The 14,552-nt window shown below is 39.7% G+C and overlaps 1 protein-coding gene across 1 annotated transcript in view; it reads right to left on the minus strand.

The window, feature by feature from the left end:
- Positions 1–2,190, minus strand: part of TRMT2B (tRNA methyltransferase 2 homolog B) — a 35,761-nt gene extending 33,571 nt beyond the window's left edge. Inside the window, 2 exon segments of the mRNA XM_042973959.1 lie at positions 1,754–1,952; positions 2,140–2,190. Coding sequence (XP_042829893.1) covers positions 1,754–1,952; positions 2,140–2,190 — 250 coding nt within the window.
- Between the last annotated feature and the right edge of the window lie 12,362 nt (positions 2,191–14,552).

Here is a 14,552-nt window from a genome sequence, read left to right on the forward strand (position 1 = left end):
TGAGCTTTGGAGCCATATTCTAACCTCAGCCCTGCCTCTCACTAGCTATGTGACTTTGGGCAAGTTACTTAAGCACTAGGAATCTCAGTGTCACCACTCATAAAAACAGGACTAGTAACACCTATCTTTCAGGGTTGTGCTAAGAATCAAACAAGCTCGTATGTATGAAGTGCTCAGGGCTGTGCCTAATATGGTAGGCATTCAACACGAGTCACTGCCCTTCCTTAGGCTCTGATATGAAGCACATCACTTGACTTCTTCATGGTTCCATGTGTTGGACCTGCAAAACTAGTGGGATGTAATAAAGTATGCAAGTGCTGTTAGGATAAGTAAAATTATGTAGGAAACTTAAAAAACAAAACACAAACAAAAGAACTTTAATAACATTCTGCATTAGTGCCTGCTAGAGTGTGGTGAGCTTAAGACCTGCTTTGGACCACTTATTAACACTATCAAAAGTGTGTAACCTGCAATAAACATTTTTCTAAAGTGGCACAAATGTATGTATTTGATATGAAGAAAAACAAAGGCCAGAGAGAGGAAATGAGTGAAGAGGTAAGAGACAAAGAATAAAGAATGGGCACTGAGAGGGAAAAGGGAGTGGTACTGGTCCCTCCAGATGACAGACAAGGATAAAGGAAGCTGCAGGCCCGTTTAGGGATTGCCAGAGGAGGGATAGGAGAGCTGAGAATTGAAGACAGCTATCCATACCCCACAACAATCAGAATTTTTTTTGAGTGTGTGGATCCTCTCACTGGTGAATGCCACCATGACTGTGCTCCACTTGCCCTGTACCCCTCAGCAGGAGGGCTTTTGTCCATCTAGGTCTCTTCCTCCAAATCATCAGATATGGTCTCAAATAGGACCCTACTATCGCCAACCAGTCATCTGTCCTGGTAAAGAGCCTTTCACCATATTTAGTAATTTCTCTAGTGAAATATATTTTTCAAGGCAGAATAATACCAAAGTGGATTATATTTCTTTGTTTCTTGATGTCACAGGGGGCATTTGTCCACTCAAAAGACTTTTCTTTTCATACCTTTTCTTGTTTTAAATAAATGCTTGGGTTTAAAAAAAATGTGAAAACTGCTCAGTTTCTGCCTCAGGAATTAATCGGAAAGGAACTCAGGGTCCAGAGCTGCCAGATAGGAAGGTAGACTACGTTTCTAGGGCTAGGATAGCTAACCTGCCTGAAATGCCCAGAGAGGTTCCAATCTGTGGTAGGTCTGATCCGTGTGGGGTCAAGGAGCTTCTTGGAGCAAAATGTTCACCCACAGACAAGGGTCCTGCTTACACTCTCTGTTCACTCTTCCTTCAATTGGCCTAGTCCCAGACACGGTTCTTGGATAAACCAGATGGACATAAGGGTGTAGTGCTGAGTCCTCACGGCAACCCACATTCAATCAGGTCCTTCCCCCACCAAACCGCTTCACCAGCCCCTCCCTCCCCCTCTTCTTCGGGCAAGTTCTACCCACCTTGTCTGTAACTAAGACTGTCACTGAATTTGGGCGAGGGGTGCAGGGCCAGGGGAGGGCTGAGGTCAGAGCACAGACTGACGCAGGGCTGCACGCAACCTCGTACAGGGAGCGCAGTAGGTCCCTTCCGTGTCCATGCCTGCCTGCTCAATGCCCCGTCTCGCGGGCAGACTGGCTCAGTAAGCAGTTTTCTATACAGTGAGGGTTCAATCGGGCTTTCCGAGCTCTCCACGTACCCCCCCCCCAAACCTTTGTAACCAATAAATCCTCTTACGAACCTGAGGCGGCAAACGAAAAAGCCAGCCAACGGCCTGAACGGCTGCCGCTAGTGAGAGTCACTTCCTGGTACGCAGGGCGGCTCGACTCCCGACGCACACGCAGCCAGCCCGAGGCAGTGCGCGACGGGACGCTGGGCTCCTCCCAGGCGCCGGGCAGCCGGCCCTGCCTTGGACAGCCAGTTTCGGGGGGTCCTTCTCTCTACTTTGCCGGGGCACTTTTCTAGAGACCTTCCTCAATATCACTAAACGCCCCGTTACCCCCCATCTGCCCTCTCCAAGGTTTCTGCCCTAGGTCCCCTCTCCTCCCCTCCCAGCGACCCCGCCCACCGCCTGCGCTTCTCGCCCCATTGGTGGATCTGGATAAGTGTGAACAGTGTGCTACCCACCTCTGGGGTGCTTGCAATATAACTCAACCAAAATTGCGGGCTCAGATCCATGACGGGTTGGAAAACTGGGAGATGAAGGGCGGGGTAGTTTCTTCAAATTGCAACCTTTCGTAAAAGTCGGCCCTATTAGGGGCCCTATGGTTTTCAGGCATTCGTTCCCCTATTTTATATTGCTTCAGAAAAGTGTTAAGTTCTTATGACAAGGTAAACCTGGTTTCTGAAGTGGATCCCACGCAGGGCTATTAAATCCTAAAACCTCAGGACAAGAATTGTTTTTCAACTTCAAAATACAGAAGGAGGCTAGCTAGATACCACTAATTCATTTGCCAGCTCCTGGACTACATTCAGTGATTCCTCTAATTTTTACAGAGGTCAGGAGCCCAGCCAAAGGAGTAAGAGAACGTTGAAGTATGCACACACATGTGTGCTGGAAAAAAATTGTTTTGAATAGAATTAAGATTTACAGCAAAGTAAATCTACATTAAATGACACTTAATTTTTATGTTTTTTTTTAAAGTTTATTTATTTTGTGAGAGAGAGAGCGGTGGAGGGGCAGAGAGTGGGAGACAGAGGATCCCAAGCAGGCTCCACACTGTCAGTACAGGTGCCGATGTACAGGTGTCGATGTGGAGCTCGAACCCGAGAACAATGAGATCATGACCCGAGCCGAAGTCGGAGGTCTAACGGACTGAGCCACCCAGGCTCCCCAATTTTTATATTTAATAGTAACCGGGCTTTACTGGAAAGCACTTTATAACCAACATTTCAGTTATTTATTTTTTCAAAGTATAACATGCCTATTAAGTGCAAGGCATTAGCCCTAGTGAGTACAGTAGTGAGTTAAACATGGCCAAGTACCTCAAATAACAGCAAACATTAAGTCAACCAGACCAAATTTCAAAGCCCGGACCCACCAGTTATAAGCTGTGTGAACTTGGGAAAGTTACTTAATTGCTCAGTGCCTCAATTTCCTCATCTGAAAAAAATGTCCATAATAATCGCACCTACCTCACAGGGTTGTGATAAAGATGAAATAAGTTAATATATGCAAAGTACTTAGAACACAGTAAGTACACACTCAGTAAGTGTTAGCTATCATCACCCAAAAATAATTTTATATACTGTGTATGTATATACACATGCATATGTGGGTATATACCCTTTCAAAAAAAGAGAGAAATTTTACTTTCCATTCCAAAGGCTTGAGTAGGTAAATGCTTGACTCTATTTATGGCCCTCCTAACCACTCTAGTGGTTCTTAAGCACTATTAGAACTCAAACCATTGCTTCAGCTTTCTAGGCCTGCACATTGCTATCAAGTGAAACCAGGCTGGAGAATGTACCTTTCGTTCTCTTCTCCCTTTCTCTTCTTTTAGTCCCCTTTTATGCATATAACTGGCTTTATTCCTTTCCTCACTCTTTTTTCTTCTCCTTCCCATGCCCTTTTGCTCCATTATCAGTTTCTCATCTTCGCATTCATTGTTGTGCCTAGCACAGAGTCAGATTCCCTAATAGGAGCTCAATGAATATTTGATGAATTGATTTGACTCCTCCCCTTGTCTACCTGAAAGGGAAAGGGCATATATTCACTCACTCCCAACCCTACTTTTCTGAGCATCCAAGCGAACTCCTTAAAGCAAGTCTGTCATTTGAGAAGGCAGACCCCTGAGGGGTAAAGAGAGAAAAGAGATTAAGGAAGCTATAATGTAATTATTTAGCCTTTAACCCTTTTATATTTATTTAATCTGATAAATAAAGCATGTTCTTCTATAAAAGAGAAATCATTAGCTTTGTAAGAAGGGAAAGAAATATCCCAAATTATAGTAAAGGTTGGACTCTTCAACTGGAAAGTCAATAAATGGACATGTCATAAGTGACAAGCAATATTATTAAATTAAATAAGAGCTGAAACTGAGATAACCTTTGCTTGACTTTGTTGTCAGCAAACCAAATCACAACAAGGTGAAGTCTCTAGAAATTTGTCAAATGTTCTCATTTTGATCCAAAGAAAAGATTTCTGAGAGGCTACAGCATTAACATTCAGAAATAACATGTATTACAATCACTTCTAAGGGCACCTGAGTGGCTTAGTCGGTTAAGCGTCTGACTCTTGATTTCAGCTCAGGTCATGATCACGGTTCATGGGATTGAGCCCTGAGTCAGGCTCTGTGCTGACAGCATGGACCCTGCTTGGAATTCTCTGACTCTCCCTCTATTTCTCTCTCTGTCCCTCCCCTGCTCACGTGTGCAAGAGCACTTTCTCTCTCAGAATAAATAAATAAACATTTTTTAAAAATCACTTCCATTAACCAGATTCTCCATTAATCACATTCTTGCCCTTAGGACTTCATTAGAGGTTGTGAGGGATAAATGTACAGACTACAACCTCTAAATTGTGTGACCTGATGGGAAGACTCACAACGGAAGACTACACAGCCTTGGGCTTTGGTAATTCTAGCAAAGCAGTATATCATCTTAATAGTCAGGGAAGGAAAAGAATGTGAAAATTGAGTTGAATGCATAGGATTTGAATAACCCGAGGAGAGGTAGGAGTTGCAACAGGAAAACAAGAATGAGCAATTTGTGTCCAAGGCCCAGGAGGAGGCAGGCCAGGCTAGACAGGAGAGTTGTGCTGAAGTCATTAGTGATCTGGTTGATCAGGTCAATAGGTCAGGGAAGATAATAAAGGGCCTGGAGTGCTGGATGAGGGATTTGATCTAGTTTCCTTCACGATAGGCAGCTAATGAAGAGTTTTGCATGAGATGTTTCTGAAACAGAACTCTAGATGCTGTGTGTAGGATAGATTTTAGGGTGCACTGATCTGGAAGCTGAGGGAGACTGCTGCAGTTATCCAGATGGAGGTGCTAAGTCTATGTGCTAAGGCAGAGCACAGAGCACTGAGTTCTGCAAGAATTTCTCAAAATGTGGGCAAAGGCCCATCTACAATGTAATCCTCAGGGATGATTGTAACAAATGGGGATTACTGAGCCCCACCCCACACCTACAGAATAGAAATCTCAGGGGGATAGGCTCAGAAATATTTGGGTCTGTAACAAGCACCGAAGCTGATGTCCATTAAAATTTGAGTCCTCCCACCATGCATAAACTAAAATGCCAGATGAATTAGTTGAAAGTCAAAAAAATCAAATCATAAAATCCCTAAAATAGAACATAGATAATTATGCATCTGAATTTGTTTATAGGAGGACTTTTCTAAACTGAAAACCAGTAGGAAAAAAAATACCAAGTAGGTAGATATTACTATATAAACCTTAAAAATTTCTATATGACAGAGATACAATTAACACATTAAATAATAAGCAACAAACTGAAAAAAATACAGAAGTATGGCAGAGGGTCATTATCTTGAGTGTATAAAGAGCTTATATAAACTGATAAGAAAAACACAGTGACCCTAATAGAAACCTTGGCAAAGGTTTGAAAAGATAATTCACAGGAAAAGAAATATAAATAATCAAAAAGTACATTGTTCTACCTCACTAGTAATGCCAGAACATGCAAAGTATATTGATTGGCAAACATTTTAAAAGATCTGTTATTCCTTGAAGTAGACCATGGACAGTGAGGCAGATGCTCTCACACATTGCTGGTGGGATTTTAAACTGATAGAAACTTCCTGGAAAGCAATTAGAATCAAGAATCATTTATTGTTTTATTTTTTTTTAGTTAGAGAGAGCACAAGCAGGGGAGAGAGACAGAGAGAGAAGGAGAGAGAGAGAGAGAGAGAGAGAGAGAGAGAGAGAGATCTTAAGCAGGCTCCACACTCAGCACAGAAACTGATGCGGAGCTTGATCCCATGACCCTGGGATCATGACCTGAACCCAAATCAAGAGCTGTTGAGCCACCCAGGCTCCCCTCAAGAATTTTTAAAATATCACACCATTTGCCCCAGAAATTTCACCTCTGGGAATCTATTCTAAGGAGATAGAGATGTGAACAATGATATATGCCCAAAGAGTCTCACAGTTACAAATTAAAAAGCATCTTCAAGGTCCAACATTAGAAAAACACGAAATGATTACATAAAATATGGTCATAAAATATGGTCTATTCATAGACTATCGCAGAGACACTAAAATGACACTTACGGTATGGTGTTAGAAGTCTGAATGGCATTACATTTTGGGTGTGGGTAATGGCTGGCAGGGGGAATGTGGGGGCTTCTGAGGTGCCAATAATATTCTATTTCTTCATCTGGGTGCTGGTCACAGAGTTGTGTTCACTTTGTGAAAATTTATCAGTCTGTACTCTTAATATGTGCACTTTTCTGTATGTAGATTACACTTTAGTAAAAATTTAACTTAAAATTGTGCCTTGGAAAAGTTTGTAATGACGTGGAAATATGTGTAGAAGTCAACCTTAAATGAAAAAGGCAGGATAAAGAATTATGCATTCAGTACAATCATAAATGTATAAAACAAAAAAATGCTTTGGAAGGCAATACACCAACTGTTTACAGTTGTTGCCTCTAGATATCAGGCTTAGGAATGACTCATTTGTCAGCTTCTTTTACATTTCTGTACTTTCCAAAAATTTTTTTTACAATGGATAGACATTACATTGATAACAAGGAAAAATAGTAAAATATCAGAGAAAAAAAAAGTGAATTGAAGCATCTTGGTAAAGCCCTCATATTCCAGACTGTGAAACAGAGATTTTATCAGTTCCTATGGAAGTGATTTAGACTCAGAGGGGACTAACTTACAAGAAGCAGATTTATAGGATACTGGCTTACAAGCCAAATGCCAGTGAGGAATAGTTTCTAGTGACTGAAATATTCTATATAGGGTGATACTCACCAGAGAAACCAAACTAGCAATCAGAAGATCACTTGCAATTTAAACAGATGATGGTGAATGGTTTTGAGAGAATTCTTTGGGTTATTTGTAACATGTCTATCAGACCAGTATTCCTGTTACTTGAACGGTGTTGGATAAACACTGACTCTCCACTGTTCTTTTTTCCATCACCTCCAACTAGTTACCAGAATTCTCTGTCATTACAATATTACCTGCCTCCTATCCTCATTACATGTCACAGTTACCAAGGTAACAGCTCATCTTAACATGAATTACATTCTAGATTGGTAGCTCCCAGGTGAGATATTGGTAAGCATCTCAATCTCATCTGCAGTATATCTACAAATTATATTTACAAGAAGTTGCTTCAGGGAAGTCACACATGGCTAGTCTCATCCACTTTGAGCTTTTTTTTTTAATTTCAGTTGAAGAGTCTATCATTTATTTATGTGTCTAATTTTTTTCTAAACTGTATCTCTTAGGTTTGGAGATACATATTACTTATGGGGCCCTTCCGTTCACTGATAAACATCAAGGGCTTTTGAAGAGAGTACTTAGGAGAATGGCATCAGCACTAACAAAAACAGGGAAATCAGAAAGGGAGTTCTTTTTGTTTTGTTTTGTTTTTTGTTTTTTGTTTTTTTTGAGAGAGAGATGATAGTGGAACATTGAGTGAGGGTCCAGTGGGCATGTAGAGAAGGAGTTAACATAATAGGAAAGCTCTTATGTTGTATGTGGGAGGAATTACCCTGGAAACTGTCACCAAACTACCTAGCTACCTTTATGTTCTGGTTTCTAAGGTAACACAGATATTTACTACCTCATATTTACATGGCTGGTGCAAATGTTCATTTTCTCACTTAATAAGGTCCCAGCCCTTTGCTTTTTATAGTGTTGAAATTTGCAATTCAATATTAATAGCATTCCAATACTGGAATCTCTTCCTTAAGAGCTTAATGTAGAGGAATTAACAGAGGACAATCATCCCATGTCCTGCTCCACATTGGAATGCCATCAATACATGCACCTCAGCTTCATGCCTGGGATTCAGTTCAAGGGCACAAATTCTACAACAACTTAGAGGCTACAATTTTGAGCCTCTCTAACTCACCAACACCAGCAAACCCTTAATAATAATGACATGTATCTCTACTTTCTTTTCAGGATGCTATGCACCTGGAATTCTTTTAAGAGCCATTATTAAGTTGAATGGAATGGTAGGACTAGATTGTTTTTAAGATGCCCCTCCATGCTTTTATGTTCCATGATTCTGTGAAGAAACATAAATGAAATACTTTCTGCCCCATCCCCATGATTGGTGCTCTATATGCATTATTCCATGTAGGTACCTATTTTCCAGATAAGAAAATTCGTAGCTGTATTTTACAGATGAGGTAATTGACATTTAGTGACAGGTCAATAACTTGCCCAAAGTCACACAGTAAGTGGTGGAACCAGCACTTGAATTCAGCTGTCTGATGCCTGTGTCTCCACTTCTAATCTTTTAACTTTTAATCAATGGTCCTCAAATTTTAGTGTGCATCAGCATTCCCTAGAGGACTTGATAGACCAGATTGCTGGGGCCCCTTTCTAGAGTCTCTGATTCAGTAGGTATAGGGTAGGACCAGAGAATTTGCATTTCTTTTTTTTTTTTTAATTCGAGTTAGTTCACATACAGTGTAGGATTGGCTTCAGGAGTAGAAACCAGAGATTCATCACTTACATGTGGCACCCAGTGCTCATCCTGAAGAGTGCCCTTTTTAATGCCCATCACCCATTTGGCCCATCTCCCCACCCCACCCTTCTCCAGCAAACCTCAGTCTGTTCTCTGTATTTAAGAGTCTCTTATAGTTTGCCTCCCTCCCTGTTTTTATCTTATTTTTCATGAGATTTTGCATTTCTAACAAGTTCCCAAGTGATGCTGTTGTTGCTGTTGTTGATGCTGTTATTGCACTCTATACTCTACTGCCTTCCCTCGCGGAAAGAAGAGCTGTAAAGACATGCAGAAAGCTTGCACTCTCCTTATGGCTCAGTGCTCAGGGCCCTTGGGGATGTTCTGAACTGCGGGTTCCAGTCACTGCCTGCCTCTGCCTTTACAGGAAGAGGAAACAAGAGACTGCACCCTGGGGGACAACACAGTGCATAGGCTGTGCTCACAGAACACAATATTTCTGGAAACAGTCATATCCTGGGTTAGGCTCAGTTTCTAACTTGGTCCTGACAGCTACAAAAAAAAAAAAAAAAACCCTGATATGTATAGAGTATGATCTTGATTCTCTTTTGGAAGTAACTCAAAGAGTTAAAATTGAAGAGCAGTATTTGCCAAGTACAGCTACCTGTCAGTTGGTATTTTGATATAACTGACACATTCAGTCTGATGTTGTAGAGAGTCTCGATTAGCACTACTTGTGAAGCTGAGGAAAGAGTCATTACCATGTAAGCTGTTCTCAGAATTTGTTGTTCACACCTACCTTATAAAGAACATATGTTGCCTACAGTAGACAGAGACACTCACCCCACCATAACCTTGTTTCTCTTTTCACTTTTCACTCTTTTTCCACCACGTGCCTTGTGTTTCCCCGAGATACAGCTGAGGTCACTGAGTTTTGAGGCAACAAAGCAGAGTGAAATATTCATTAGTATGGTTGCACATTAGAATCACTTGGAAAGCTTTTTTAAAAAAATGTTTATTTTTGAGAGAAAGAGAGCGATCGGGGGAGGTGTGGGGGGGGCGGAAACAGAGGATCTGAAGCAGGCTCTGTGCTGACAGCAGAGAGCCCAATGTGGGGCTTGAACTCACCAACCATGAGATCATAACCTGAGATGGAGTCTCTAAGAGACAAACCCACAAAGTACCTCGAGGAAATAACAGACCACTTCGGGTTCTCAGGTCACATTTTGAAAATCACCAAAAGAATGCAGGATGATCTGTATTGTACATAACAGGTGGTCTCATTACCAGTTACCTCAGAATTTTCAAGAGCATGAAGGGGTCACAATACAAAAAAACTTAGTATCTGTTGTCTAATGTCTCATGGAATTTACACATTTACATTAACTCTTCACCCTCTGTAGGCATGTGAGTTTGTGACCCCAGTGTAGTCACCACCCAGAGACCTCTGCAGTTGGAAGGAAAACCTACAAATATGCAAATGGTAGGATGTAAGGAACAGTATGAATAAAGAATAGAATTTCTCATCCCCTAAGAGACAACAAGGAGAGCCACCTCTTTCTAAGAACCAGCTATTGGATCTCAGTTCAGTTTCAAGTTCAAGTTTAAATATCCAATATTCATGGGGCACCTGGGTGTCTCAGTCAGTTAAGCGTCTGACTTCAACTCAGGTCATGATCTCACAGTTCGTGAGTTGAGCCCCTCATCCGGCTCTGTGCTGACAGCTCAGATCCTGGAGCCTGCTTTGGATTCTGTGTCTCCTCTCTCAGACCCTGCCCCCTCCTGCTCTGTCTCTGTCTCTCAAAATAAACTTAAAAAAAATTTTAAAATCCAGTATTCTATTTTGCCTCCAGAGCCAACTAAAGACAAAGAATCATCTCAAACCAATAGCTAATGTTATGATAAATGACTAAATACAAGTTTGCATAATGTGGCAGTTGATAAAATGAGCCTTTTTTAGAAATACCTGGGTTTCAAATCCCAGCTCAGCAGCATACAAACATGTGACTTTGAGGAAGTTACCTAGCCAAGCAAAGCTTAATAACAAGAGTTCCTATTTTGGGGTGTTGTTGTAATGAATGAATAAGATAATGTATGTAGAGCACTTATAATGGCATTTGACACATGGCAAGCCCTCAGTAAATGATAGCTCTCTATTAACTGGAAGTGTTCTAACTAGGATTGAAGACAAAACTAGTCTTTAAAAGTGCTTAGAAGTGTTCTGAGTAGCCAGCACCATCATCAGACCGGGCATAGTTTAGAGGATCCCTCGTATTACAAATACACAAAAATAACATTTATTAACAAAGACATGGGCACTTGTGACATTCAGGATCCAGTGCTCAGTGTTGGCACAACACACAACCCTAAACCCCTGGTCTCATCATTAACATCATTCAAATGTCAGGGGAATACTTCATATTGCTTGCCATGTGTACTTGAAACAAAAGGCAAATGCATCTGAATGCCACAAAGGTTTGTGACTTCTGCTGCTGCTATCAGACAAATGCTTTGGTGTTCAGGGAGAATTTGAGCAGCAGAAGTGCTTAGTAAGAGAAAAGACAAATCAACATGTCTAGTCCTTCCTCTCTCAGTAACAATAGATTCTTCCATAACAATGATTGTGTCCCAGTAGCAACAAGCATTGGCTTTCTTCCTTCTATTTGTGTTCCAATTCATGGTTTCCTGACATGTGGTAAGTGGGCCTCCATTTGTACTCTTGCCCCAGGCCAAGCAAATGTTAGCTGGCCTGTAGCTAACACAGTAAGATGGGAAAAAGAAATGAAGTATAACTATTGGAAAGGAAACAAAGGTCATCATTATTTGTAGCTGATTCGTTTGTCTAGCCAGAAGACACCCAAGGGAATCCATTGAAACACTCAGATTTAACTCAGAAAAGAGAGAGTTCAGAAAAGAGTTTAAAGAAGTGGCTGAATAGCAATCAATAGTTTTCCTGTAAGCCAGCAACAACCAGTTAGGAGATATAATGGAGAAAAAAAATCCATTTGTGATGACAACAAAAAATAGCATAGAATCCTTGGAAATAATTTTTTAAGAAATGCATATGCTTTACACAAAGAAAACAAGGATATTTGTATATCTTTTAGCAAGTAGGATTTGAATACATGGAAATTGATGCCGTATTTCTGGATGGGAAAGCTAAATTTTGTAAGATGACAGCTTTTAAAAATTAATTATATGTTTAATTCAATCCAGTCAAGATTCAAAGTTATTTTACCTTGATAAAGTGATTCTAAATTCACCTAAAAGAATGAATAAGGATACTAACAAAGAAATTTTCAAAAAAGAATAATAATGATGGGACACTTGGCTTATAAGATATTAAAATGTACACATAAGTTATAATATTTAAAACATAGTATTGTCACAGGAATCAACAAACGAATCAAAGGAACATAAGCCTTGAGACTGACCTAATAAAGAGATAAGAACCCAATATACAATAAAGGAAGCATCACAAACCAGTGAAGACAGAATTCATCAACAATATTCAATGTAAAAAAAATGAAAGCCTAAAACAGCTTTAAAAAGTATAAACAAATGTTGGGGGTGCCTGGGTGGCTCAGTCGGTTAAGCATCCAACTCTAGGTTTTGACTCAGGTCATGATCTCAGGTTTCATGAGTTTGAGCCCCACATGGGGCTGTGTGCTGACTGTGCAGTCTGCTTGGGATTCTCTCTTCTTCCTCTCTCTCTCTGCTTTCTCACTCACTCTGTCTCAGTCTGTCTCTAAGTAAATAAATCAACTTAAAAATTAAAAAAAAAAGTATAAGCAAATGTTAAATTTTGAGATTGGGAAGAATTTTTTTTTAATTTGAGAGAGAAAGAGCATGAATTAGTGGCAAGAAAGAGGGACAGAGGGGCAGAGAGAGGGAGAGAGAGAGAGAGAGAGAGAGAGAGAGAGAGAATCCCAAGCAGAGTCCACACTTAGTGCGCTTGATGCAGGGCTCCACATGAGGCTCAATCCCATGATCCTGGCATCGTGACCTGAGTTAAAATCAAGAGTTGGATGCACAACCAACTGAACCACTCAGTGGCCGCTAGATTGGGAAGAATTTTCTAAGTGTAAAAGCAATGAAAAAGTCGTAAAAGTATTGCTAGATTTGACTCCATCAGATTTATTGGCAAACACAAACTAGGGAAAATATTTAAAACATAATTGATGTTAGTATGATATGAAAAGTTCTTAGAGTCAATAAAAAACACCAATACTCAAAATAAAAATGGAAAAGGACATAAACAGAAGATATACATATGACCAACAAATATATGAAAAAATGTCCTAACACACTGATAATACACAAAACATTTTTATGAATGAAATTGATGAAGATAAAAAACACTGAAATTCTCAATGCAGATCTGATGTGGTGATGCATACATATTATATACTGCTGATGGGAAGGTAAATTTGCTTTTTGGAAAGCACATAAGTAATATGTATCAAGAGTCTTTTAAGCATTCATCTCTTCAAATGATTTAAAGGAGCAGCAACAGCAAATGGAGGAACAACACAGGTTTAAGTTGAATACCCCAATAGGTGGCAGCCCTGCTATGGACCTGGGTCATTGCTTCACTCCTTGCTCTGTTTTCTCATTCATAAAATGGAGGGAATTAATAGTACTAATCTCACAATACATGCAAATCAGTTAGAATAGTGTCTGGTATCCTCTAGATGATAAGTAAATGTTAGCTATTATTAAATATGTACATATAAAAATGAATATGTATAGGGGTGACTGGGTGGCTCAGTCTGTTGAGCATCTGACTCTTGATCGGCTTGGGTCATGATCTCACGGTTTGTGAGATGGAGCCACCCACGTGGGGCTCTGCGCAGAGCCTGTGTGGGATTCTCTCTCTCCCTTTCTCTCTCTGCCTCTCCCCTGCTCATGCTCTCAATCTCTCTCAAAAAAAAAAAAAACTTAAAAAAAAGGAATATACGTATATGAAAAGTTCATAATTTTGACCCATCCAACTTCTAGAAATTTATCCTAAGGAAAAATTCAGGAATTTAGACAAAGATTGGCATACAAAGATGTGCATCACATCTTTATTTACAGAAGCAAACACCATTAAACCAATAATATCTAGCATGTGAATAGTTAAATGAAGTATAATACATTCAAATGATGCTGAAGTATTATACAATCATTTTGAAAAGATTCTGTTTTTGAAGATAGTTTAATGATACGGAAAAATGCTAACGAGTGAAAAAAACAGGGTATAAAACTGATTCTTTAGTAGGATCAAATTTTGAAAACTTAATTTATATATATTTTGTACATAGAGAGGCATTTAGGAAAAAGGTCAATTAGAATATTGACCAATCAGAATAACAATGTTCATCTCTGCACGTTGGGATCACAAGTTATTTTTTCCTTATATTTATTATTAGTATTTCTATTATTCAGTATTTTACACATTTTATAATGAATATTATCATTCCCATTATCATGTAACTTGAAAGGAAAATGGTATATATACATATATATATATATTTGATAAGTTGCTTAACTATGTGAATGGGCTTCCCTACGTGCTCATTTTGCTCCTCTCCAACAAATCCTACTCTCTACTATAGAACAAACCCCTTGGGAACAGGGTCTATGCCTCATTTATCTGCATATTCCTATAGTGCCTAATTCACTTGTGTGCACATTGTAGTCACTCACTAATTTATAGGTCAAATCATAATCACGAAAGATTGAAATTCTTCCACAATAAGATGTAAATGATTGCTAAATTTAAAGTGTTACCACTCCCAGGGATATGTGCATTTAAATTCATCAGTTTGGTTTTTTTTTTGCAAGGAAGATTTATTAGGATCTCGTGCACAAAAGGTGTTGTTCTAGGTACTATGGGGAATATATAGAAGTTGTTCCTACCTTTGAAATGCTTATAA

Source organism: Panthera tigris, chromosome X (genome assembly GCF_018350195.1).
Source record: "Panthera tigris isolate Pti1 chromosome X, P.tigris_Pti1_mat1.1, whole genome shotgun sequence".
Taxonomy (NCBI): Eukaryota; Metazoa; Chordata; class Mammalia; order Carnivora; family Felidae; genus Panthera; species Panthera tigris.